This window comes from Canis lupus, chromosome 27, assembly GCF_011100685.1.
Source record: "Canis lupus familiaris isolate Mischka breed German Shepherd chromosome 27, alternate assembly UU_Cfam_GSD_1.0, whole genome shotgun sequence".
Taxonomy (NCBI): Eukaryota; Metazoa; Chordata; class Mammalia; order Carnivora; family Canidae; genus Canis; species Canis lupus.
In genome coordinates, this window is record NC_049248.1 from 5,784,138 (window position 1) to 5,811,610 (window position 27,473).

The 27,473-nt window shown below is 40.4% G+C and overlaps 2 protein-coding genes across 13 annotated transcripts in view; both read left to right on the forward strand.

The window, feature by feature from the left end:
- Positions 1-4,773, forward strand: part of RAD51AP1 (RAD51 associated protein 1) — a 38,139-nt gene extending 33,366 nt beyond the window's left edge. For both annotated transcript variants that reach the window (XM_038576521.1, XM_038576522.1), the window contains 2 exons: positions 1,199-1,351; positions 3,492-4,773. In XM_038576521.1, coding sequence (XP_038432449.1) covers positions 1,199-1,351; positions 3,492-3,631 — 293 coding nt within the window. In that variant the 3' untranslated portion in view covers positions 3,632-4,773. The remainder of the gene's footprint in view (positions 1-1,198; positions 1,352-3,491) is intronic.
- Positions 4,774-6,667: 1,894 nt separating this feature from the next.
- DYRK4 (dual specificity tyrosine phosphorylation regulated kinase 4) overlaps positions 6,668-27,473 on the forward strand; it is a 63,024-nt gene continuing 42,218 nt past the window's right edge. For 4 of the 11 annotated variants that reach the window (XM_038576530.1, XM_038576528.1, XM_038576535.1 and 1 more), the window contains exons 1-2: positions 6,668-6,729; positions 11,986-12,079. In XM_038576530.1, coding sequence (XP_038432458.1) covers positions 6,677-6,729; positions 11,986-12,079 — 147 coding nt within the window. In that variant the 5' untranslated portion in view covers positions 6,668-6,676. Of the gene's footprint in view, positions 6,730-6,865; positions 6,962-8,782; positions 8,904-11,985; positions 12,080-15,748; positions 15,868-21,403; positions 21,616-27,473 lie in introns of those variants that run through there. The other 7 variants (XM_038576532.1, XM_038576538.1, XM_038576531.1 and 4 more) reach the window with 5 other exon arrangements.

Consider the following 27,473-nt stretch of genomic DNA (forward strand, 5'->3'; position numbering starts at 1 on the left):
CGCCTGACTCCTTCACTGGTATGCAAAACTCTACCTCAGTGATGTGCATCTTGTGTCTCACCTTTCTTGTGCTTCCCATTCTGCCCCATCCATACTGAGCCAGTAACTCTGGTGCTGGAACCTGCTGCATTCCTCAGCTTTATATGTTGTACTCCTGCCTGGAAAACTTCCCTCTAACACATCTTTACTCTTCAGCCTTGATTTGGCTCAAACTATCCTCAAACAACTTCTCTATGACTTTGTAGACCTATGCAGATATATACACAGATTTCCTCCTACTGTGCATACCTACAGAGTCTGTCTTATCTCTTATCACACTGCATTATACACATCTTTTTGCTCTTTTCCTCCTTTTTACTAGAGTCTGGTGACTGAACTCTACTAGTCTAAGTTCCTTGGCAATGAGATCCATGAGTTATACTCTTTGCAACACTAGAGCCTAATATATTGTCTCACTGACACATACTGATGAGATGCTGTTATGTCATGGCTATAGGTATAGACTTATAACTTTTATAGTTAGACTTGGTTCCTAATCCCGGCTCAGGTATTTATCAGCTGTCAGACTACAGGCAGATTGCTTAGCCTCTCTAGTTCATTATCTAATAGTGGGGATAGGAATATCTGTATCCAAATCGCTCTAAGGGTTAATGGTAGTGTATGTGGTATGCTTACCACACTGCCTAGCCTATAAATGCTCATAAAAGAGGGCTATTCGGGGATCCCCGGGTGGCGCAGCGGTTTAGCGCCTGCCTTTGGCCCAGGGCGCGATCCTGGAGACCCGGGATCGAATCCCACATCGGGCTCCCGGTGCATGGAGCCTGCTTCTCCCTCTGCCTATGTCTCTGCCTCTCTCTCTCTCTCTGTGTGACTATCATAAATAAATAAAAATTAAAAAAAAAAAGAGGGCTATTCTTGGGCTCTCAATAAATGTTTGTGTATAATAAGAGTTTTCCAAATTTATGATATTGCCTTTTTAATTTTTATAAGATTATGTAATTTTATGCTTTTTACACCTACATGCTAGACTTAATCTTCTGCTATAAAAAACTTTTTCTATGTATATATTTTAAATTTTTATTTTATTTAAACTCCATTTAGTTTCAGAGGTAGAGTTCAGTGATTCATCAGTTGTATATAACACCTAGTGCTCATTACTCTTCCTCTCTCTCTCTCTCTCTCTTTTTTTTTTTTAAAGAAGTGACTTCAGGAGACTCTCTTCCAGCTGCCATGAAGTCAGAGTCGCAGCCTTCACCAAAAAAAGTTTCTCTTTCTTCAGAGGTCACTAGGAAACCACCACAAATACGCAGCCCTTCAGCTGAAAGCAGAAAACCTAAGTGGGTCCCACCAGGTATGGTATGTTTATTGATCAAAGGCAGGGACTTGAACAATTATCACTAGCAGATTTTTTTACCGTATCATTGCATAGTCTTCAAAACCAAGGTTTAAAAAAAAAAAAAAAAAAAAACCAAGGTTTTTAGTTGCTGCATTTATTCATCATTTGTCATTCCCTTGTACTGAGCATCTAGATTGTTTATTTTCTTAATGTCATAAATAAGGTTGCAATAAGCACAAAGGTCCTTATTTTAGAAATCTGTGGGCACATCCTTGATTACTTTCTTAGGACAAATTCCTAGTAGTGGAATTACAGTGTCAAAGAGTGTTAACATTTAACATTCCTGATATTTATTTTTGGCAACAAATCTGTTTTCTTGAGACCCGCTGGGCACAGTCTGACTGATGCCTCAGGAGCTGTACATGGGATTTCCAGCATTTAACAAATGCCCTAGCAGGCTTGACTTTTCTCTGGTTTTTTGCTCCACAGCCAAGTCTCACTGATCCTATAAGAATTCTCTGACCTTCACTCTTTTTTAACATTACCAAAATCCTAGTCCTAGCCCTGTTCATTTCATGCCCAAACAGCCTCTGGCTTCACACTAGTTCTGTATCCACTTCCTCTCACCCAACCTCATGGACCCTCTAGTCCAGGGAAATTGATACAGTTTTTCTTCCTTAGACACAATGTATGTCTTCTTCTGTCAGAGACTCTGTCTTCAGTTTCCTCTAGTCTTTCCTCACTTGTCCCCTCTCCTTCTCTAAGTCATTCCAGATCTACTAAGGTTTGATTCACTTCTTTTCACTGACATTTCTTGATTGGTCCACAGTGGTGACCCCCTGATAACTATGTATTAATAGATTTCAGTCGGAGTCAGGATTTTTGTATTGTACCCTGATGTTTGTAGCAGCACTATCAACAATAGCTAAATTACTGAGAGAGCCCAGCTGTCCATCAGCTGATGAATGGATAAAGAAGATGTAGTATAGACCACGTGGATTGTTCAAGCATCCAAGAGAATGAAATCTTGCCATTTGGTTGGAACTAGAGGGTGTTATGCTAAGTGAAACAAGTCAGTCAGAGAAAGACAAATACCATATGATTTCAGCCATATGTGAAATTTAAGAAACAAAACAGATGAACATAGGGGAAATAAAAAAGAGAGGAAGGCAAACCATAAGAGACTCTTAACAGTAGAGAACAAACCGAGGGTTGCTGGACAGAGGTGGGTGGAGGATGGGGTAACTGAGTGATGGGCATTAAGGAGGGCACTTGTGAGGAGCACTGGGTGTTGTATGTAAGTGATGAATCACTAGATTCTACTCCTGAAACTAATATTACATTTTATGTTACTTACTAGAATTTAAATAAAAACTTGAAACATTAAATACAAAGCATTAAAAAAAGATTGTAGTCTGAGACTGCATGATTACTTAATGTCTCTTAATTACTTTGTTTCATCTTGTGAAATATCAGGCACATCTGTTACCTCAAAAATTCCATACACTACTCAGTGGTCACCATGATAAGCATAGTCACCATCTGTCCCCATACAATGTTGTTACAATATTATTGACGCTATTCCCTATGCTGGACTTTTCATCTCCGTGACTTATTTCATAACTAGAAGTTTGTATTCTTAACCCCTATATCCCCCATATCTATGTCACCCATCCACTCCCACCCCCAGAGAAGGACAAATACTGTATGATGTCACTTAAACGAATTAGTATAAATAAATAGAGTATTTGTGACGTTACAGTTGTTTAACATTTGAAAAAATAGATTCAAGGAATATATGTAAAAATTGCAGGATTTTCAAAAAATGCATTAGATTTTTCTGCTGCTTTAGGAATTATAATGGCATGTAGTTCTTTATGCCTTTACAACCTATGTTACTTGCTCCCAACTTATCTCTTTCAGCTTTTGTGCTTCAAGTTTTGGTGTCATTACCTTGCCTCCGAGCATGTATGAAAATAGGCAGTACTGTACTCTTTCTGCTCTTTAAAACTGTTCATTCTTTTAATCTTGTTTATAGGTTGGTAGAACTGGTATGCCTCAGTAATGTGGTATTTTTGCATCTTCTGTTTGATAAGTTGATGTCTGTCAAGAGATTTTGAACATCATCAGCACTGGGTGATATGTTTTCTTTCAGTGATATCTGGAAGCAGCAGCAGCAGCAGCAAGAGCCCACTGCCCGGGGTGTCTATTAAGTCTCCAAATCAGAGTCTCCGCCTTGGCTTGTCCAGATTAGCACGAGTTAAACCGTTGCATCCAAATGCTGCTAGTAGCTGAGTGTGATAGTAAACAAATGTTTGATTAAGAGAATCACAGTTTTACAGGTATGTTGATATCTGACTTGTGTTTCTATTTAAGGAGGGTATCATAATATAAAGGAATCCTTGAATGTCTTGTGAATTGCCTACTACCTATTTTGTGATGATGTTCTCTGAAGCTATTCAAGACTTCAAGATTATTTATAAGAATTATCTTGTAATGGCATTTCCTTCTGAAGAACGTACTCTATTTTTCCTGTGTTCAATAAGTCACTGTCGTTAAGTGGTTGTCACTTTGACATGGAGGAAGTCCAAATTGCATGCTGTTGTTTTCAAGCTTTGTTTTGTTTTCTAGTAACACGATATTGCTTTCTAGCTTTGTCTAATTTATGGCACCTTAACTTTCACTGTTCAGAGTTTATCTGGCAGAAGGAAACATTCCCATTTTTTCCAGGAGACATTTCTGAAATCTTACTTAGGTTACATTGTCAGTTTTATTGCAAAGATATTTCATATTTTAGCCAAATCTTTTTATAGTAAGAATTCAGAATTGTTTTACGTGTTAAAATGTTTGCTAAAATATGGCATATGTCTTCTACTCAGTAGATATTTATTGTATAGCAAATAGAATTTCATGACATTTTATGAAGCTGTCATTGTCAAAAACCTTCAATAATATGGAAGAGTCTTGGTATGCTCTTTTCCTTGATACTGTTGCATCCATCTATCTCTGATTGTATTTCATGATTAAATGAATATTTTGCCAAAAAAAGTTAGTCTTTTTGTTGTAAATATAAAGGGGCGAGCTGTTTCTTAAAATAATCACTTTATGTTAAGCCAGTGCTTTAGAGGGTGGCTTTCAAGCACTTAGTTATCCCTATTATGATATTACATAACATAGCTTCTCAGGAAGTTTAGATGTGAATTTATTATGAATAAAAGTAGTTATAGATATTTTATATTTTATGATGAGAATTTCAACTAGCTCCTGATCACTTTTTAATAAAAACTCTTCAAATCATGTTAACCATTAGGTGTGCCTGGGTAGCTCTGTGTCTTGGTTTTGGCTCAGGTCATGATCTCCGGGGTGTGGGATTGAGCTCTGTGCTGAGCAGAGTTGGCTCCAGATTCTTTCCCCACCTTCTCCCTCCCCTCTCTGTTCCTCCCCTGCTCATCAAGGTCACTCTCTCTTTCTCACATGGATAAATAAAATCTTTAAGAAAAATCATGTTAACCATTAAAATGTGTATAATATTCAGTTTTTCTTGTTTTACAGAAACATCTATATTAATGTGAAAATTAAAAATTTAGAATTATGATTAAAGTGAGCATTTGGTTATTGCTGTTGTACGTTTTTTTTCTTGTGTTAATTTTTATACTGTCCAATACCACCTTCCCTACCCCACCGCATCCCTTTCTTAGAACATGTATTCAGTTACAAGATATTAAGGCGCCCTCTATGGTGCAGTTCAACAGTAAACATTTATGAAGAGCCTACCCTGTATTAGGTACCGATATCACTGATTAATCATCTGGCATCAGCCTGATGAACCTGTTTTCTCCGTGTTATTCAAAGTAATAGTTTGGGGGTGCCTAGGTGGCTCAGTTGGTTAAGCATCCAACTTGATTTCAGCTCAGGTCATGATCTTGCATCAGGCTTGTGCCCAGCGGAGCTTCTGCTTGGGATTCTCTCCCTCTCCCTTTGCCCCTCCCCCTGCTCATTTTTGCTATCTCTCCTCTCTCTCTCAAATACATACATACATACATACATAAAATCTTAAAGGTAGTAGCTTATACTAAAAATTACCTTAAATTATGTTAAAACTAGCCTTGCAGAAAGCACTATGACCTTTCTGTTGTTAAATCCAGTGTACATTTTTCTCACCTAATCCTATAGACCCTATTCATCATACCCTGCTTAATACATTTTATTTCCTGGGTTCACATGACACTATTCTTTTGTAATTTTCACCCCACATCCCTGCGTGCTCTTCATTATTTTGCAGCTTTATAATCTTTTGTGTCACCTACATCTACTCTTTCCACCATAGTGCCCCATTCTGTGTGATTCTGTTCTTTTCCCTTGTCCTCCCCGCCACCCTCCTTTTTAAGCTTAGGTGACTTCAAGCTCCATTGGTCACCTATATGACAATGACTGCCAAGTCAGAACTTTTAGCTCAGATCTTGCTCTACACAAGAGCCTGGTCTATTGATAATCTGATGGCAATAAGTCATCAGTAAATCAGTAGCATCTTCCCTACCCTCTGTGTTTCCCATCCCATATTTTCTTAGTACATGGCACCACCATCAACTGGGGGGTCTGGGCACTTCTATCCTCCACATCTGGTCACTGAACTGTTCCATTTTATAAATTGCTCAGAGCTGTTCCACTTGCTGTCCCTTACTCTGAAACATCACTTATTACTAACAGGCATCCTTGCCTTGATTCTTAACCTACTCTAGCCTACCCTTTATACCGTATTGCCAGAAAGTTTTTCTAAAATCTGAGCATGAACACTCCTTTGCATAAAATCCACATACACAGACCCTAACTTGTATAGTTCACAAGAAATTTCAAATTCTGGCTGTCCCCACTCTGCTTCTTCAACCTGGCCTCATGCTGCCTATATATACTTTTGACCCTTGCCACACCAAACAGTGCCCACACTCGTGATACCATGTGGTCCCCTGGCTCTGGGCCTTTACATTGCTAATTTATATTTGGCCTTGCAGACTCCAACTCAACCCCGATCTTTCTAAAACCTTTTTTTGAACGTCTGTTTCCTCCATAGACCAGACTGTATTTCTCCAGGTCAGGCTACTGTCTGTCATTCAACTAGAACTTTTCTTAGTTTTCATGCATTTAAAACCTGATGCAGTCAGTGCTCAAAAAGTGCTCATCTGATTAATACATTATATCCGGAGCTTTTGCTATGCGCTTCCGGGGAACCACAGACTTCTCAAGGGGGAGAAAGTAGGGATAATTTCGGGAGCCTGGACAATCCGGTGAACTCAAATTTCCTCGTCCTTGGAACGTCCTTCAACTCTCTTCTGGGGCCAGACGATGGGAATGGCGGCGAGGGGAAGAGAGGTGTTCTTCCGGCCGACACGTGAAAGGTGGTTGGGGTCTTTTCCTGGTCCGAGTCACAAAAAGGACAGCCAGAGTTTCCATGGCGACGGGAGGGGGCGTGGTCGGCGGCGGGCGAGGGCCGGGAGCGCCCCGAGCGCGGCCGCGGCCCCCGGGCAGAGTGCGCCCGCCCGGTGCAGCTCCTCCGCCCGCCGGCGCCCGAACCCAGAGGCCGCGCGAGCGCGGGCGGGGCGGACGCGTCCCGGGCCGCGCGGGGAGAAGGTGGGAGAAGCGTGGCGAGGGGAGGTGCAGAGAAGGCCGAGCGGCAGGAGGGCGAGGGCGGGCGGGAGGGAGAGCGCCCTGAGCCGCGGCGTGTGCGCGCCCGGCCTCCTGGGGGTGCACCCCGGGCGGATCGGGCACCTGCCGGGCTGAGTGCCGCGGCGGAGAGCGGATTTTACGGAACTCTAAGACCGCCCCTGAAGCTGCTTCCAGCCTTGGCCCCGATAACGCGGTAACGCGGGACACCAAGCTTTCCTCCCCTTTATCTCCAGGGCCTGGCTGGCCCCCCTGGAGGTCAAAGTGAGCCCGCAGCCCCGAGCCTCGCGTGGACGTCCTAGGATGGGGCTGATACCGGCCTATCCCGGCCCAGCCCATGGACCTGCGACCTCCACGCTCCACCGGAGCCCAACGCAGGACGGCTTTAAACTGTGTGGACCACCCAGAGCATCACTTTCCTCTGGGGGGTACTTGTCACTCTAGGGTAATGCTCATATTGGCAAGGGGATGAACAATGCAAAATTGGATTTAAAAAAAAAATCTGTAGTTGATTTGTGGTACTTTCTATGTTTGAAATATGCATCAGCCAATTCAGGGCTTAAGAAACCTGTGATCCCTCTGGTCTCTTTTAAATGACTGATAGTCGGTGATCCTAATTCAAGCCTCACTGTTCAGGCTTAAATGGAGATGTGGCAAACGTGCAAGGCCATTTATAGGGGAACTGGATCCCAGGACCCCGGGATCGCTACTGACCTGAGCTGAAGGCAGCCGCTCAGCCACTGTGTCAACCAGGCATCCTGAAATCTAGGAGTTCTAAGGAATTCTCCAAACCTGGACTGTGCCTGATTGGCTCTGGGACTTCTATTTGTTATTTTTTTCTTCTCTGTTTTACTCCTTTTCAGGAGGTAATGATAACCTTGAAAGAGAGTCTCTAGTGGTGTGCTAGCCACTCCTCGACTTTGTCTTCTCCAGCTCTGTACTGTTGTCAGGAACTTGGCTAGGAATACATCCTTCCCAAACTTGTGGAGGACCCAGTGCTGGGAGTCCATGGTCTTAGCTGATCCCAAATCCAATGTGAGTGTGTTGTAACAGCTAAAAAGGGCAAATACTGGTCTAGGCATCATTAATAGAAATACAGCGACCAGGTGAGTGATGTAAAGATCTTGCTGCCTGATTTAGCATTGATTAGTACATAATCTAGACTCTAGAATAAAGTGTAGGGTAATAAATACTCAAAATAAGGTAATAAAAATAAGGTAATAAATAATGTAATAAAAGCTCAAAATAAGGTAATAAAAACTAGAAAGTAGAGAGAGACAATGACCATACAGGATCTCTCTGTCATGCTTGGATGCTCTATTGTATGAAGACATACTTGAGATAAAACTGCACAATGCCGGGAGATCAGTAGAAGCCAGGAAGGCAAAAAGGCACTGGATTGAATATTCAGGAACTCTTGAGTAGAAGCGAGCATTGATGTGTTCTTCGTTGTTCTGCAGAGGATAACAAGTGCTGGTGGAGGATGTGTTGCTCAATGTCACTTCTTCCCACCAGCATTTGCTGAGCACCACCCATATGTATAAACAGCCTGATGTGAAACGGGTTGCCTGGAAAAACAGTGAGCTCCGTCACAGAAATATTCAAGCAGACACTGAGGATTTCTGCCGGGGTGGGAAGATGGACGAATAACCCCTAAAACTTCTTTCAGCTATGAGAGTCCACAGACCATGGAGGAGTTTCAATGATAATTGCAGAGGGGCCGAGGAATTCTCTTTGCAGCAGTGAGAGTAACTTAAATACATTAAGTACATTATGTCCTGTTCACAGAAATGCCAAGAGAGTCCCTGCAAGTCCTATACTACCACAATTTCTGCCCCAAACGTAGCTCTCCAAGGCATAAAGATCAAGCTAATTGACAACTGCCAAAGAAATCCTGAAATCATAACAGGTAAATCTCAGACAATATGTATTCCTTTCTGGACATTGAAGATTCGTGTACATAGATAATGCAGTATATATAAAATTCTCTGGATGTAGTGACGCTGGCACCACTGTTTATGAGTCTGTCATGCCCACCAAACCTGGAACTCCTTGAAAGCAAGGATTCTATTCTATTTATCGCCCAGTCCCTCATGCTTAGGACACTATCTGTCACTATTTGTTGCTTGAGATCGTGGTCTCGAGTTTTTTGATGAATTAATCTAAACTATCTTAGATTTGTCTTTCTTTAGCACATTTGAAATAAGAGCTTTCAGTAAACAAGTCATTGTCCTTGTCCCTAAGAGGAATGTAAGAAATAAAATAACATAAAATCCAAGCTCATCATTCCTGCCTCCAAGAGATTCACAATCAAGATGAGATGAAATGTGTGGCCCTAAAATAATTAACACTCAGGTTGTTGACCTAGTGACAGAATGATCTCCACCCACAAAAGTACTGAAATCTGGAGGGAGGAAATGGGTATAGGCTGGAGAGGTAGGGAAACTGACCTTTGTGTAAAATAATAGGAGGCACTTTTATATTTTAATTTCAGTTCTCAAAGCAGTATTCACTCTAGCTCTGAGATGAGTTTCTTATCTTTAATCCTTCATGTAACAGTTATAAACAAGATATAAAACTTTTACAATCTTGTGGTACTTAATAAAGCTGGAATCAAAGAGCTTAGAACTGGAAAGGACATCAATGGTCATCTAGTCCAGTCCTGTCATCTTACAAGTGGAGAAACTGAGTATAAGGATAAGACATATCACTTGCTCAGGATCTCTCTGGGGGCAGCCCTGAGACTAGATTCCAAGATGCCTCAGCATATTCTTCAGGTCTCTATGTCCTCTTCACCTACAGAGCACCACCGGAAGCCGAATAGAGGAAAGAGCTCCACTTGCCGGGAAAGATGCATGTGGGCTTGTATCGTCTCCCCCATCCCTGGGGTGTAGATGGAGGGATCATTTGATACAGAGCCTTGGCAGGAACAATTGTACTCATTCTTCCCCTGTGTTTGGATTTTGCAGCCTCCACAGCAAATTGATGACCAAAATTCTACTGGTTCTGTATCCCAAATTATTCCCAAGTTCCCACGTCCACCGTGTCCTCACCATCATGGCCTTGGTTGAGGCCCCCATGATCAATGCCTAGATGCTCAAGACAGCTTCCTACTTGAGCTCCTCCAAAACTTGTTGTATGGTATTGCCAGAGAGATGTCCGTAATGTACCGATCTGATTTTGTCAGGCATTGAACAGGCCATGCAACCCTTCCTTTATGGTCTAACCACCTCTCTGCCACTGGCAATGTCTGGGTACTCACACTTTCTGAAGAAGACAGTGCTCTTTCATACTATTGTGATTGCAGAGCCTCATCCATCTGCTCTTGACTCCATGCCTGTCCTGTTTCTTCTTCAAGGACGGTGCTACTCTGCTCAGGTGTGAAGTCTTCCTCAGCTTTTCCAACAGAGTTTAGTCACCCCTTGAAGTGCGCTCCATTAGCTCTTCACTAATGGACCTCTGTTACTGCCCTTACCGTGTGCGTTGTAATGACCTATTTCCACATGTCTGCCCTCAGATAATGAACTCTCCTTGAGGGTGGAGGCTATGTCTAGTTAATCAGCGGCATTATCTCAGCAAATGTTTGTAGAAAGGAAGGAAGAAAGGGAAGTAAAAAAGTGACTTTATGATTATTTGAAGAGAAGCAACTATTTTTGTTTACTCCTGCGTAAGATTTTTTCATATTGCGTGTTAAAATTCATGTTCCTATCACCTCCCCCAGGTCCACCCCTCAAAGGTAATTATTTTTAGTTTACTTTTTCTATATTCTTCAATATACCTGATTAAGACACGCAAACATCTTGTTTTTTTCTTAAATAAAGATAGAATCATGCATACTGTTCTGTTTTTATTCAATACATTACAGGCATACATAGAGATTTACTTCTTTTTTTTTAAAAGTGATGCATCATATTCTATAATACATATGTGCCATATTTTTAACTTCTCATATATAGACAAGTAATTTCTGATTTTTCAACATTATGCTGCAATAACAGTGGGCGGGACTGGTCTTGAGTCCTCTGAATAATTTCAAAATTGTGATGCTGTCACCATTTATTACAGTGTCTGCAAGAATCTACCAATGCAGTGGTTTGCAGAAGCCAGGATAGCATTTGCACTGATCCCTGTTCTGTCCTTATTCATATATTCTTGATTCCCTTGGCTCTTGCTAGAGTTAGAGGCTGAAAAGGAATTTCCAAGGGACACAAAGCAGAGTTCCAGCAGCTGTCTGTTAATGGAACAGGTGTATAATAGTGGCATGAGTGCCCCTAAGACTCTTCCACCTACATAAATCACTGCTTTAACTAGATTCCGTAAACTTAATGTGAATTAGTTTTTCATCTTACAGCAAGTTCATTATTCATACAGCTCTGTTCTGAATAAAGAAGGTATAAAAATAGCTAAATGAGATCCAGGCAAAGCATTTCTACCCATTGTCCCTTTCTCTTTTTCTTTTTTTTTTTTTCATTTAAATTCAATTAGCCAATATATTGTACATCATTAGCTTCAGATGTAGTGTTCAATAATTCATTGGTTGCATATAACACCCGGTACTTATCACATCACATCACAATGCCCTCCTGCCTTTTTTTTTTTTTTTTTTCCTCTATAGGCATTAAGCTACCGAGAGTAGAAGGTGGTTGTGGTAAGAGAATGGTTTACTTAACAGGGAGCTAGAGGAAATAAGTCTTTTTGCTTGGTGTCCTAAACTGCTGGCCACCTCATTAGCTCATCTTCCTTGGCTGCTGTCTCCCTCTGTCCTGAGTACCCAGAGACTGATGCTAAGAGGCCCTCTCTCCTGACATCATCAGCCACCTGATGGGGGTTGGGGTTGGAGAAAAAGGAATAGCAGACACTCAGCCAGTGTTTTTAGGCTTGCCACTTTTTATCTCCAAGCCTTCCCTACATTCTTTCCAAGCCTGGGTGTGGGGACCATTCCTTATATTTTGCTCCTCCTGCCAATGTACTTTTTACTCTTCCTCCTGCAGGACTAAAATGGATGCTAAAAAGCCAAGGAAATGCAGTTTGACATCCTTCCCAAGTTTGAAAGCAAAAAAGAAACAGAATCTCAGCCCTGGAAAGGTAAAGATCCTTGACTTTCATTTGGGGTAGAGAGGTATCATCATGAAGACTTGGGGACCTGGGACCCAGCGCCAATCACTGTTCTCCAAGCACCTTTGATGACAGAATAAGGGGAAGTTCCGGAACTACAGAACTACAAGGCCTTCATTGAACAGGTGGCTTGTGTTTGAGGAGGCCCTGTACTAGTTTCTCTTCTACAGCATCTTGTACTGTGCTTCTGTATTTCTGGAACCACACTGGAGGTGTTCCAGAATGGTTCCAAACATTTCCAGAAAAGGTGTGTGTGTGTGTGTGTGTGTGTGTGTGTGTGTGTATGTGTGTGTGTGTGTGTGTTTCCCAGCACAGACATAGTGTCTTTCTTTTTACCCAGCCTCAAAAACTATTGAAATACTACAGTATAAAGGTAATTTTGTGATGTGGTGACTTTGTGATCACCATCTACAAGATTACTTCGAAATCAGGAGTCATTTTCATCTAATGTCCTCAGTTTGAATTTCATACATGACTCAAAAGATGGTATTATTTGGATCTTTGCTCTGAAAATTCTGTGGCAAACTTGAGCCCAGGGTATTCAAGTTTGACTTTGAATCCTGCTTGTGTCACTGGAAAAGCCAGAGTTCAGTGGCTTTTCCAAAGCCAGATTAAAAAGTCTTTTCCCTGTAGATCACATATCACCTCCTTAAAATTATGACTTTTACATCAACTCCTCCAAGCAGTGTTCCTGATTTAACCTTAGCATTCTCCTCCTCACAGTTATAACTAAATAAAAATGAATCCTAAAGCAAAGTCCACTGCCCTCCAGCCTTCCCCCTGCCATTACCATATACAACAAAAACCATTATTTTGTGATTCAAAGGCACAACAATTTTTTAATCCCTAAGACATTTCTTTTGACAAAGCAAAACAACATAAAATATTTGAGAGAGTAAATCTATAGCAAAACAGAATAATAAAGACAACATTCTGTTCAAATTTAAAATATGCAAACAGGATGGTCTTGGTGATGACTTAGAAAAGTCATCATGTGTTTTGCAACTTATATATATATTTTTTACCTGCTTGAGCTCATATCTATTGAGTGCTTGGATGACTCTCATATAAACTTTAGAGGGTAGTACAATTATTACCCTCGTTTTACATATGGGAAAACTGAGATTCAAATAAATAAATAAACAAACAAACAAATAAATAAATAAGATCTTTTAAAAAAAGAATAATAATTCAACAAACCCTCTTGTGTGTATGCAACACATAGTTTAAGAAAGAAGTCCCCTGTGTGTCTCTCCCTATCTTATCTCATCCCATTCATCGACCCCTCTGAGATTACCACTCTCTTGACTTTTACATGTTATTCCATTGCTTTCTTAACATGTTTTTAACTCTTCTAAACTATGTATTGTTTAATTTTGCATATTTTTGGTTTTTATATATATGGAATCTTTTGCAAGCATCTTTTAAAAATTTTTTATTGGAGTTCAATTTGCCAAAATATAGCATAACACCCAGTGCTCATCCCGCCAAGTGCCCTCCTCAGTGCCCGTCACCCAGTCACCCCCACCCCTCTCTCACCTCCCTTTCCACCACCCCTTGTTCGTTTCCCAGAGTTAGGAGTCTCTCACGTTCTGTCTCCCTTTCTGATATTTCCCACTTATTTTTTCTCCTTTCCCCTTTATTCCCTTTCACTATTTTTTATATTCCCCAAATGAATGAGACCATAGAATGTTTGTCCTTCTCTGACTGACTTACTTCACTCAGCATAATACCCTCCAGTTCCATCCACGTTGAAGCAAATGGTGGGTATTTGTCCTTTCTACTGGCTGAGTAATATTCCATGGTATACATAGACCACATCTCCTTTATCCATCATCTTTCGATGGACACCGAGGCTCCTTCCACAGTTTGACTATTGTGGCCATTGCTGCTAGAAACATCGGGGTGCAGGTGTCCCGGCATCTTTTATGCTCACTACCAATCTAGCATGCACTGGTTCAGCATCTCGCTTTCACTTGGATTGATCAGGCCTCCATTTGGACAATTGCTTAGTGCCTATATCCTTTAGATGCTGTGCATGTCAATCACTTTTGTTCATAGTAACCGGTTTATAAATCAGTTTCACTGCTGCATTCAATTATATGGGCATATCACACTTCTTATCAGTTTTACAGGTCATGGCATGTGGTTTTTTTCCTTGGTTTTGCTATCAAAAATGGTACTTCCATGAATGTTGTGCACATCTGCTGGTGCATAGATGTGGGAGTTTCTAGAGTAGACACTTCAGAGGGAAAGTGCTGGGCATCAGGGTATGTCAATGCTTAACGTTACCAGATAATGCCAAACTGTTTTCTAAAACATTGGTATCAAAGTACTTTGTCACCAGAGCAGTATGTGTGAGTTCAAGCTGTTCTCCATCCTTTTTATCCCTTGATGTTGTGTGGCTTTTTATATGCCAGTTTGATAGATGAGTAACAATATCTTATTGTATTTTAATTTGTGTTTTGATGATTAGTAATGAGATTGAATCTTTTTTCATGGGCTTTTTGGTCATTTGTGTTTCCTCTTCTGTGAAGTGCCTGGTTCTGCCTTTTTTGCTTAAGTATTTTTATTGTGTTGTCTTTTTCTTATTGAATTGTAGAATATCTTATATATTCTATAAATATAATATAAAATTCTACAAAAAATATGTAAAAATATATAAATGATGTATGAATATAAATAATATGTACATACATTTATTCATAAATAGATATACAAACTATTTAAAGGACTTACTAATCCTTTGCCAGATGTATGTACTACAGATACTATCTCCTTGCTCTTGGCTTGCCTGTTTTTTATATATTTTTTAGAGCTGCTTTAGGTTTATCGAAAAATTGAACAGAAAGTAGAGTTCCCATATACTCCTCCTCACTCTCCACAGTTTATCCCTTTTTTTTTAAAGATTTTTAATTTATTCATTCATGAGAGACACAGAGAGGGAGAGAGAGGCAGAGATACAGGCAGAGGGAGAAGCAGGCTCCATGCAGGGAGCCCGATGTGGGACTCGATCTCGGGACTCCAGGATCATGCCCTGGGCCAAAGGCAGGCGCTAAACCGCTGAGCCACCCAGGGATCCCCTCCACAGTTTATCCTCTTACTAACATCTTGCCTTATTATACCAGTGGAGTGGTTTGCAGAAGCCAGGATAACATTTATTATTAAATTTATTATTATTGTACAGTTATTACTACTGGTGGACTCAATATTGGTACATTATTATTAGTGAAGAGCCATAGTTTATCTTAGTGTTTACTCTTTATGTTGTGTAGTTGTTTGGTTTTGACAAATACATAATGTATCCATCATCACAGTATTATACAAAATAGTTTTGCTGACCTAAAAGTGCCCAGTGCTCCATCTATTTATCCCTGTTCCCCATCTCCTTAAACCCCTGTCAACCATTTTTACTGTCTGTAATTTTGCCTTTTCCAGGATCTCATATCACTGGGATATGATCGTTGGGATCCTACAGAATGTAGCCTTTTCACACTGGCTTCTTTCACTTAATAATATACTTTTAAGGTTCCTCCTTGTCTTTTCCTGGCTTGATAGAAAGCAGCTTACTGCTTTCCCGTGCTGTATAATATTCTATCGCCTGGATGTACCACAGTTTATTTATCCATTTACCTTCAGGAGGGCATCTTGGAAGGGCGTCTGGGGCTCACGGTCCTGAGATTGAGCCTTACATCGGGGAGTCTGCTCCTCCCTCTCCCGCTGCCCCTCCCCCAGCTTGTACGCTCTCTCTCAAATAAGTAAGTAAATAAATAAAATCGTTTTAAAAATGGGCATCTTGGTTGTTTGCAAGTTTTGGCAAATATGAGTAATGCTATAAATATTCATATGCAAGATTTTTTTCTGCTATGTTTTGGCTTTAAAAAATTTTTAGTTACTTATTTTTTGAGGTATAATTGAAGATAACATTATGTCAGTTGTAAAATATGATTTGACATTTGTATACCCTGTAAAATCATTATTACAATAAGTCTTATTTCCCTGTCACCATATATATGTAACATACAATATTATTGACTACAGTCACCATGCTCTATAGGACTTATTTTATTTTTATTTTTTATTTTTATTTTTATTTTTTTATGACTTATTTTATGAATAAAAGTTTGTACCCCTTCTATTTTGCCTGCCTACTCCCCTTCTCTCTGGCAGCTACCAGTCTGTTCTCTACATCTATGAGTTTGGTTTGTTAATTTGTTTTGGTTTTTATTTTTATTTTTTTAAGTTTTTATTTAAATTCTAGTTAGTTGACATACAGTGCAATATTAGTTTCAAGTGTAGAATTTAGTGATTCATTACTTACATACGATACCAATGCTCATCCCAAGTGACCTCCTTAATGGCCATCACCCCTCTAACCCATTCCTCTGCCTACCTCTCTGGTAATCATCTCTGTAGTTAAGACTCTGTTTTCTGGTTTGCCTCTTTTTAATTTTCCCTATGTTCATCTGTTTTGTTTACTAAATTCCACATAGACTGAAATCATATGGTATTTGTCTTTCTCTGACTGACTTATTTTGCTTAACATAATACACTCTAGCTTCATCCATGTTGTTGCAAATGGCAAGATTTCATTCTTTTTTTATAACTGAGTAATATTCTATTGATTGATGAGTGAATAAAGAAGATGTGGCGTACATATATATGTACAATGGAATATTACTCAGTATCTTTCATGTGCCTGTTGGCCATCTGTATATCTGCTTTGGAAAAATGGTTTCTAGATCCTTTGCTCATTATTTAATTGTATTTAATTGTATTTGTTTCTTTGTTATTGACTTTTATGAGTTCTTTTTATATTTTAGCTATAACCCTTTATCAGAAATGTGATTAAAATATATTGTCCTGTTCAATAGATTGCCTTTTCATTTTGTTTTTTTTTTAATTTTTTTTTATTTATTTATGATAGTCACACAGAGATAGAGAGAGAGGCAGAGACATAGGCAGAGGGAGAAGCAGGCTCCATGCACCGGGAGCCCGACGTGGGATTCGATCCCGGGTCTCCAGGATCACGCCCTGGGCCAAAGGCAGGCGCTAAACCGCTGCGCCACCCAGGGATCCCCTTTTCATTTTGTTGATGGTGTCCCTTGCATTGCAGAAGATTTTCAGTTTGATATAATCCTATTATTATTTATTATTGCTATAATGCTTTTGGTTTTTGTTTTGGTATTAAATCAAAAAAGTCATTGCCAAGACCAGTGTCAAGCAGCTTAATTCCTAAGTTTTCTTCTAGGAATTTCATAGTTCTAAGTTTTTAGATTTTGGTTATATTCAAATCTTTAACCCATGTGGAGCTGATTTTTGTGTATGGTATAAGATAGAGGCTCAAACTCATTCTTTTGCAAGTGGCTTTCCAGTTTTCCCAAAACCATTTATTGAAGAGACTGTCCTTTATCCATTGTATATTCTTGGCTCCTTTGTCATAAGTTAACTGACCATGTTTAATGGGTTTATTTCTAGGTGCTCTATTCTGTTTTATTGATTAGTGTGTCTGTTTTTATGCAAATACCATACTGTTTTGATTGCTGTGGCTTTGAAATGTAGTTTGAAATCAGGAAGTGTGATGCCGCCAGCTTCGTTCCTGTTGTGGTTCCATACAAATGTGAGGATTGTTCTATTTCTGTGAAAAGTGCCATTGGAATTTTGATTGGATTTACATTGAATCTATAGATTGCTTTAGGTATGGACATTTTACAGTTTACAGAACAGTATCAGTTCTCCCACTCCATGAGCACAGAATATCTATTTATTTGTGTTCTCTTCAGTTTCTTTCATCAATGCTTATAGCTTTTAGTGAGACCTAACATTTTAATGATATTGAGTCTTCCTGTCCATGAACATGGAAAATCTCTCCATTTTTTTTTAGATCTTTGACTTTTTCATCAGCATTTCATAGTTTTCTTCATATGGATCCTGTACATATTCTGTTTGCCTTATACAAAGTATTCCAATTTCTTGAGGTTGCAAATGTAAATGGTCTTTTAATTTCAAATTTCAAATTGCTTTTTTATAAATTTATTTTTTATTGGTGTTCAATTTGCCAACATATAGAATAACACCCAGGGATCCCTGGGTGGTGCAGCGGTTTAGTGCCTGCCTTTGGCCCAGAGCGTGATCCTGGAGACCCGGGTTTGAATCCCACGTCGGGCTCTCTGCATGGAGCCTGCTTCTCCCTCTGCCTGTGTCTCTGCCTCTCTCTCTCTCTCTCTGTGTGACTATCATAAATAAAATTTAAAAAAATAGTCTAGAATAACACCCAGTGCTCATCCCATCAAGTGCCTCAAATTTCAATTGTTCATTGCTAGTATATAAAAAATCAACTGACCTTGTTTACTAATCTTTTTTTTAAAAAAAATGTTTTATTTATTTATTCATGAGAGACACAGAGAGATAGAGAGAGAGGCAGAGAGATAGGCAGAAGGAGAAGCAGGCTCCATGCAGGGAGCCTGATGTGGAACTTGATCCCGGGTCTCCAGGATCACACCCTGGGCTGAAGGTGATGCTAAACCACTGGGCCACCAGGGCTGCTGTTGTTTACTAATCTTATACCTTGCAACCTTGCTCTAAATCTTGGCTTGTCTACACTCTATATTGTCTTTAGAGGAGAAGGAGAACTTAATTAGAAGGAAGTAAATTCATAGCATGAACTTTTTATCTTGCTTAAGAAATTTCCTACTCTGAAATCATAAAAGACAGATTTGTCTTCTAAAAGTTGTATGACGGGCGCCTGGGTGGCACAGTTGGTTAAACATCTACCTTTAGCTCAGATAATTCCAGAGTCCTGGGATTGAGACCCACATTGGGCTGCCTGCTCAACATGGGAAGTCTGCTTTTCCCTCTCCCTCTGCTCCTTCTCCCACTTGTGCTCTCTCTCTCTCTCGCTCCATCAATCTCTCTCAAATAAATAAATAAAACCTAAAAAAAGGAAAAGTTGTATGATTTTGTCTTTTATTGGTTCTGAAAAATTCCCTGAGCCATTCTGTCTTTATGTCTGCCACATTCATTGCCTTGTTCTGACTCTAATTGGACATGTGGTAGACCTCACCTTTTCCTCCATGTTCATAATCTTTGAACATATTTTTCATCTCTGTCTCCTTGTGCTGGTTGCTAGATTTTTTCTCAAACTTGTCTCTTCTGGTTCATTGATTTATTTTTCCAAGTTCCAATTTGTTTATTTTGAAATGTGGTTATTTGTATGGTGTCGTATACTTTATTTATATTTTTAGTCTTTTTTATTTCTTTAAGCATATCACACCTGATTATTTTTCAGTTTTTGCCTGATAATTCCAGTTTTTGGATTTTTTGAGGGAGGAGGTATCTAATTCTGGTGACTATAGTTTCTGTTAGTTCTTACTCATAGTATCTTTTTTTTTTTTTTTTTTTTTTACTCATAGTATCTTATCTGTATGTGTGTATGTGTATGTGCTCATGTGTGCTTTGTGTTTTTGTTTTTACTATAAGGTTGCTAGTCTTATTTTATAGAAAAGGAAACTGAGCCTGAGAGAGGATAAATGGCTTACCAGGGTCATACTACTAGCAAATAGCAGAGTAAGAATTCTAGTCAAAATTTGACTTTAGAGTCGTTTACTTTTTTGTACTCTGTGAAGCTTTAAAGACCCTTGATGGGTGAACTCTTTCATAAATCACTCCCAAGTGTTTATTGAGAGCTAACTTTGGACCAAGCATTGTCCTCAGTGCTAGGACACAAAAATAAATAATATGTATCTCCTTGTCTAGCATGCAGTCTAGTGGGGGACATAAGTATGTAAAGAGACAAGTGACAATAAGCATGGTAAGTGTACTCACTAAGGTAAAAACAGAGTTCTGTGGGAGCTTAGAGAAAGTTTTCTTAAGCTGTTGCTATTGCCCAAGTGTATCATGCTTTACTAGTGTTCCAGTCAGCTACAGTCCCATCAAATGGCATGAATTATAGGGCTCAGTATTCACATTTTTATCAAAGTGAATGATGCCCCCTGGGGTTATGCAAGGAGGCTTTGGTGGGCTGGTAGGAAGGCATTTCAAGCGGAAGGAATAACTTATGCAAAAGCATAGGATGAATCTGATAAACAAATTGGAATAAAACCTTAGGAAAGAGCTGCTCTAACCCTCTTACGTCATGCATACATCTACTTTCTATTATAAAGAATTTAGTGTCTAATTTATAGAATAAATTCTTGCTTTCTAAATGTTTCCATCCAGGAACCATCAAAATAAAAGCATGATCTCATTTTTTACTTAGAGACCTTTGGAGGGGAAATGCTTTATAATCTCTTCCCATCTAGTTTCACAAGAGAATACAAAGGAGGTCAGACATCATCTGATGGCAGCATGTTATAATAAAAAGACACTTAAAAAATAAAAATAAAAAGGCACTTAGAGGCATGGATTCTAGACTCATGTTTGCTACTGCTATGTTATTTTGGACAAGTCACATGGATAACCTTCTTAACTTCCCTTTCTCCATCGTACAATGAGGGCATTTGATTACAGATTCCTTAAGGTGGCTTCTAGCACCATAATTGTCCAAGCTCCACTTAACAGAAGTCCAGAAGGGGAAATGTCTCCCCCAAGGCCACGCACTAAGTACATTAGAAAATGTCTCCAAGCATCTGGGCTTTCAGGCGTATGCTCTTGCCTGTCCTTCAAACCCCCAGGGCAGCCAGGCTCTCCTTCCTCCACCTTCATCAGGGACATAGGCTGGTGGGCAGAACTCCGGAGAGGACACTACGTCAGTGAGATAGAAGCCTCAGTCCTCCCGAGGGCTGGACATATTCACTCTGCTAATGGGTCTCCTGAGGCCAGGCTTGGCTGTGGGTTTAAGCAGGAATCTACTCTTTTCTGTCCAGGCATCCTGGGCTTCCTCACACACAGCAAAGGTGGTTTCATGGCAGAGTCTTAGCTAGAAGTGGCCGTGGAGAGACGCTGCAATTTGCCTAAACTCTGGATAGCGATAGTAGCTTAGTGCCTTAGTTGAGGATATGAGGAGCCTAGCAACTGCCCCTTTCTCCCAGCTCTCTGCAGTGCTCTGATGGGCCTAATTGTCAAACTTGTTGTGTTCTGTACAGAGTCCCCAAGGATTTATTTTCTCTCTTCTCGTCACACCCTCTCTCTGCATTAATGCATTTGTTTTGAACTCTCGGTTGTTCTGGCTTCTGGGAAGGGATTATGGAGCCTAGAAGGAAGAAGCTGTGATTTGATATCACAGAACTTGAGCTTTGTCTGCCCACCCAACCTTGATCATGCACTTGGAGATTTTTTATTTTTTTTAATTAACAGGGAGGAGGAAGAGCAAGGAGGAGTCAGCTAAGAAAATAGAAAAAATAGCCTGTGAGGTACGATCAAGGCAGGTGGTTTGATGGAGGTATGCCTTTCTGAAACATCTGGGTGGCCCAGGGACAGAAGACCAGGGTGGCTTTGATGCCTGCTGAAATCCCAGTTGCTTTCTCCCCTGAACGTTGCAGATGAGGACATCCAGGGCTCTGTCCAAGGTAATGAGAGAGTGCATCTTGAAGTTCTGTTCTGACTGGCCCTACAAAGCGACCTTATTATCCTTTAGCCCTTAGCTGGAGGTATGAAATATACTCCCCTGTGATTCATGGGTAAACTTTGCATGTTTGGGGTGGGGGCTTGATGCAAAGTAAAGAGGGGAAGGCACGGTGCCACCAGTGAGAGGGCACTGATGCAACACAAAGGATTGGAGATTTCACCCTTGTGTGCAATTTTGTCCTCCATTCTGACATAATGGTTACATGTCTCAGTAATTGATGATGAGAATGGACTCCTGTCTGATAGGGTTTGTGAAGACCTTTTTTCCTAAGATGAACTATCTCTTTCATCTATTTTCCCAGTGCCAAGAAGCCTTCTGTGAGTAGAGATTCATTTATTTGCACCAAAACGCTTTCTTTTCTAGGCTTTCTCTTTGAAAATGCAGTTACCTTTGAGAAGAGGGTATTGGCCAGGGAATTCACTTGTGTGCATTTACTGAGTAGGAGGCATTCCTTCCAAAAAGGAAGTGCTGGGGAACAAGACAGCACTGGTCCCCTGGTGGGAATTGAAGCCACTAGGAGAGGGACTATGGAGACACAGTGGAGAGGATAGACTACCAACCAGGAAGAGAAGCTGAAATCCAAGCTCAACTGTTTTTCGGGTCGCTTAGAATCAGCTTAAGAGTTTGAGGACAAGTACTAGGGCTTCCTGCTCCCTCAGTATCTCCTTTATTCTTCCCTTCCTTCCTTTATCAAATATTTGAGTGACTACTAGGTGTGAGATACCACCTTAGGCTCAGAATTCTGAGATAAGACTCAGATCTTTTATTAAAGAGTCTTAGAGTCTGGCAAAAGAAGGCAGGTGTAAGACAACCTCATGCAACAAACCTTTGCAGGTACTGTGATTGCCGCAAGTATGTATTGGAGTAGTGAAAGAATTACACATGCAGTGGTTACAGAGGCTTCATGGAAAATGTGGCACCTTGGCTGGGACTTGAACTTGGGTAAAATTCACCAGGTGAATGACAGGGACTTGGAATGGAAGAAGATGGTAAATCGGTGATGAGAGAACATCCCAAGGAGAAACAGTAGGAGTGGACATGCTGAGATGTGAACCAGCTTGGTGTTTGAGAACTGCAAGGCATTCATAATTCTGGAGCCAAAAGGGGAGGGCCAGGGCCATGACAAGAGATGAGATTGGGAGGCTTTGTATGCCAGGACATCCATACCCTGAAAAGTCACTGGGGAGATTTAAGTAGTACAGCAATGAGATCAGATGTTCATGTTTAATTTCTGAGGTCTTAGGCAGTAGAGGATGGATTGAGTGAGGGGCAGGGTACTGCTTAGGAGACCACTGCAACAGGTGCCTAAGCTAGGGATATGGTGGGCAGAGTCTTGGAGGGATATATTCATTCTCACATAATTATGCTACCCATGGTAGGAAATCATAAATGACAATTTGCATGTTTGTGAAAACATTCTTATTCGGTCCTGCAAGTGGGAGTTTGTGCTTACTGTAGCCAGCTTGTGTTGAATAATCTAGATTTATAACACAGGCACCTCCCTGTGACAATTTCCATTGCTGCTATAAACACTGGGATCAGGTGCCTCTTAGGATCACTACATTTGTATCTTTGAGCTAAATACCTAGTAGTGCAATTGCTGGGTCATACGGTAGGTCTGTTTTTAACTTTTTGAGGCATCTCCGTACTGTTTTCCAGAGTGGCTGCCATTCCCACCAACAGTCCAAGAAGGCTCCCCTTTCTCTGCATCCTCACCAACATCTGTCATTTTCTGACTTGTTAATTATAGCTATTCTGATGGGTATGAGGTGGTATCTTGTGGTTTTGATTTGTATTTCCCTTATGCCGAGTGATGTTGAACATTTTTCTCATGTGTCGGTTGGCCATTTGTATGTCTTCTTTTTTTGTATACTTTTTTTATTGGAGTTCGATTTGCCAACATATAGTATAACACCCAGTGCTCATCCCATCAAGTGCCCCCCTCAGTGCCCATCACCTAGTCACCCCATCCCCCTGCCCACCTCCCCTTCCACTACCCCTTGTTCATTTCCCAGAGTTAGGAGTCTCTCTTGTATGTCTCCTTTGGAGAAATGTCTGTTCATGTCTTCTGCCCATTTCTTGATTGGATTATTTGTTCTTTGGGTGTTGAGTTTGGTTAAGTTTCTTATAGATTTTGGATAGTAGCCGTTTATTTAATAAGACATTTGCAAATATCTTCTCTCATTTTGAAGGTCATCTTTTGGTTTTGTCCACTGTTTCCTTTGCTGTGCAAAAGCTTTTTATCTTGATGAAGTCCCAGTAGTTCATTTTTGCCTTTGAAGCTCCTAGTCTTTTTTGCCACCATGAATGTGGGAGATCACACCCTCTTCTTCCTGCCTCCTAGGGATGCTGTGATAGAATGAAATGTTATCGGGGATTATGTCCCTCTTGAGGAAGCTGCTGGAGATAAACAAGCAGCAAGTTTGTAAACTTGTGTGACACACTGGTAGAGGTGTGCATGGATATAGAGGCCAGCAGCCTCTTGCAACCTTGTGCTCATAGCATCTGTCTGTGAGCTGCCTCCTCTTTTTACCCCAGGTTGTCACACAAATATAGTTTTTCATGCATGGTATGAAGTGACAAAGTTTGGGAAGCATTGTTTTCTGCAATGGCTCTCAGTGTTAGTTCCATGAGAGGATAAAAGATGAACTCAAGACACACTCACAGGAGTCACTTAAATGAGTCTTATGGACAGATGGGACTTTGGAGGTTTCATATTGCTCATTGCCTGAGTTCATGCACATTTCTTACAGAGACTTATTAGGGTGACTTGGCTCTTCCAGAGACGGAGAGCTCATTAGCTCATAAGGACTTCCATTCCATTCTTGGACAGCTCTAGGTTCTAGAAAATCTTTCTTTTATTGAACTAGAAACTACCTCTCTATAAATTCCACACTTTGACCTCATTCTGTCCTTCAGGTCACATAGAACAAGTTTATACTGAGTCATAGGAATGGCCTTTCTGGTGTTACCCCTCCCCTCAGGAGTTTTGTTTGTCTTATTAATGTATTTCTTTAAAACAGTTTTAGACTTGCAGAAAAATTGAACAGATAGTACAGAGTTCCTATATACCACCTCACACCCCACACCCCACACCCCACACCCAGTCTCCCCTATTATAAAAACCTTATATTTGTGTGGTACTTTAGTTGCAATAATGCATTGATAGTGATTTTTTTTTTAGGTTTTTAAAATTTATTATTTGAGAGAGAGAGAGAAAGCATGTGCATATGAGTGGGGGGAGGGAGAGAATCTTAAGCAGACTCCCTGCTGACCGCAGAGCCTCCCTCTCACAACCCTGAGATCGTGATCTGAGCCAAGATCACAAGGCAGATGCTTAACCGACTAAGTCACCCAAGCACCCCATTATTATTATTTTTTTAGATTTTAAAAAATTTAGATAGTGATACATTTTAAAAAAATATTTATTTATTCATGAGAGACAGAGAGAGGCAGAGACACAGGCAGAGGGAGAAGCAGGCTCCATGCAGGGAGCCCGACGTGGGACTTGATTCCGGGACTCCAGGATCACGCCCTGGGCCAAAGGCAGGCGCCAAACCACTGAGCCACCCAGGGATCCCTGATAGTGATACATGTTTAACTAAACTCCACACTTTAGCCAGATTTCCTTAATTGTTACCTATTGTCCTTTGTCCGCTCCAGGTTCCTATCTAGGATGTCACATTACATTTTGTTATCATGTCCCCTTAAGCTCCTCTTGACTGTGACAGTTCCTCAGACTTTTGTTGTTTTTGATGACCTTGACAGTTTTGAGGAATACTGGTCACATATATCATAGGATGCCTTTCTATTAGAATTTGTCTGTTTTTCTCATGATGCATTTAGGGTTGTAGGCTTTGGGAGGAAGACCACTGAGGTTAAGTGCCATTTTCATCAAATCATGCCAATGGCACATACTGTCCACATAGTTTATGGTTGCTGATGTTGACTAGATTACCTGGGTGAAGTAGTTTTGGCCTGGTTTCTCCTCTACAGTTGCTTTTGTTCTCTCCTTTCCATGCTATACTTTTTGGAAACCAGTAACTATGCACAGCTTAAGGAGTGGCAAGTTGTGCTCTCCTCTAGGGTGGAGTGTTTGTATAATATATTAGGAACTCTTCTGCATGGGAGATTTGTTTCTTCTCCCTGTTTATTTCTTTATTAAATTATTCATTTACATCAGTATGGATTTGTGGATATTTATTTTAAACCTTGAGTTATAATCCAACACTACTATATTTTGTTGCTAAAATTGTTCCAGCTTTGGCCATTGGGAACTCTGTCAGTCGGTTCCTGTGCCCTTTTGACGCGCTCTCATCAATGTGGGATTATTTTGGGCAGCCTGGGTGGCTCAGCGGTTTAGCACCTGCCTTCGGCCCAGGGCGTGATCCTGGAGTCCCGGGATCAAGTCCCATGTCATGCTCCCTACATGGAGCCTGCTCCTCCCTCTGCCTGTGTCTCTGCTTCTCTCTCTGTCAAGAATAAATAAATAAAATCTTTTTAAAAAAATGTGGGATTATTTTTTTGAGCCCTTCCCTATTTATGTCATAGAAGATGCTCCAGGCCAATCTTGTGTATTTCCTGACCCAGTCTAGAATCAATCATTTCTCCAAAAAGCTTTGCTTCTTCTTACTGGAGAATGGCATTAGAAGCCAAGTTGTGAGTATTAGGTGTACTTGTTTCTATGGAGGTGTTAGTTCTTTTAGGAACCTCTCAAGCTAACAAAGCAATGTGTGTGTGTGTGTGTGTGTGTGTGTGTGTGTGTGTCTGTGTTGTGTATGCACACAAGCACATGCATTAACCCCTGCATATAAACATATCTGTAAGTATTTCTATATGTAACCATTTGTATCTACATTGGGTTAAACATGAGGTCGAACTGATGTCTCCAACTCTAATTGATTATCACATGGTGGTAATGTTGATGATGACCTTGACTATCTATAAATCTCCAGCCCAGCATGGGAAACCTGGTTCCTGTCATCTACAATCCTTTTATTTAGTCATTTGATTCCAGTATAAATGTATGGCAGTATCAGAATTGTTAACTTCTCACACATCTTGTTTTATCTTCTCTTGTATTAAACAGCCTCAATGCCTTTAACCATTTTATTTTTTTATTTTAATTTTTATTTTTTTGCCTTTAGCCATTTTAGGTTGGACACCATCTTTTTCATTCTCCATCAGTTCTGAGTCCATGGTTTTCCTTTCTCATGAGAAATAACCAAAAATTATTCTCCAATTTATAAAAGAGGAGAATGACTTCTAGCAAACACCCTTGGCATATAGAAGGCACTGGTTTAAGTGCTTTATGCGCATGAACTCCCTTAACCCTTATGACAACCCTATGAGGTTGGTACTGTTATATTACTATGTTACGTGAGAAAAGGTTAAAAACTTGCCCAAGGTCAAACAACTAATGAGTAGTGGAGCTGGGATTCAAAACTAAGGTCTGATATCAGAGTTCATTATCTGTGATCATTATTTTATGCCGCATTGCTGCTAGAAGGGTCTTTCTGAAATACTGTTCTGCATATGTAACAAATAGTGGTACACTATTGCCCATTAGATAAAGACCCAATATCTTAGGTTAGCATTCAGTGCCTTCCACAATCCAGTGTACCTTCTGCACCAGCTTAGTCAGAATGAGCAGTGAGGACCCTTAGAGCATTCCCAGATACTGTTTTACCTAATGAGCACACTCTCTACCCTTCCTCCCAGTTAAAGCCGAGAACAAGCCACACCCTTTCCACAAAACCCCCTCACATTCTCCTGGGCAAACTGCATTTACAGTGATCT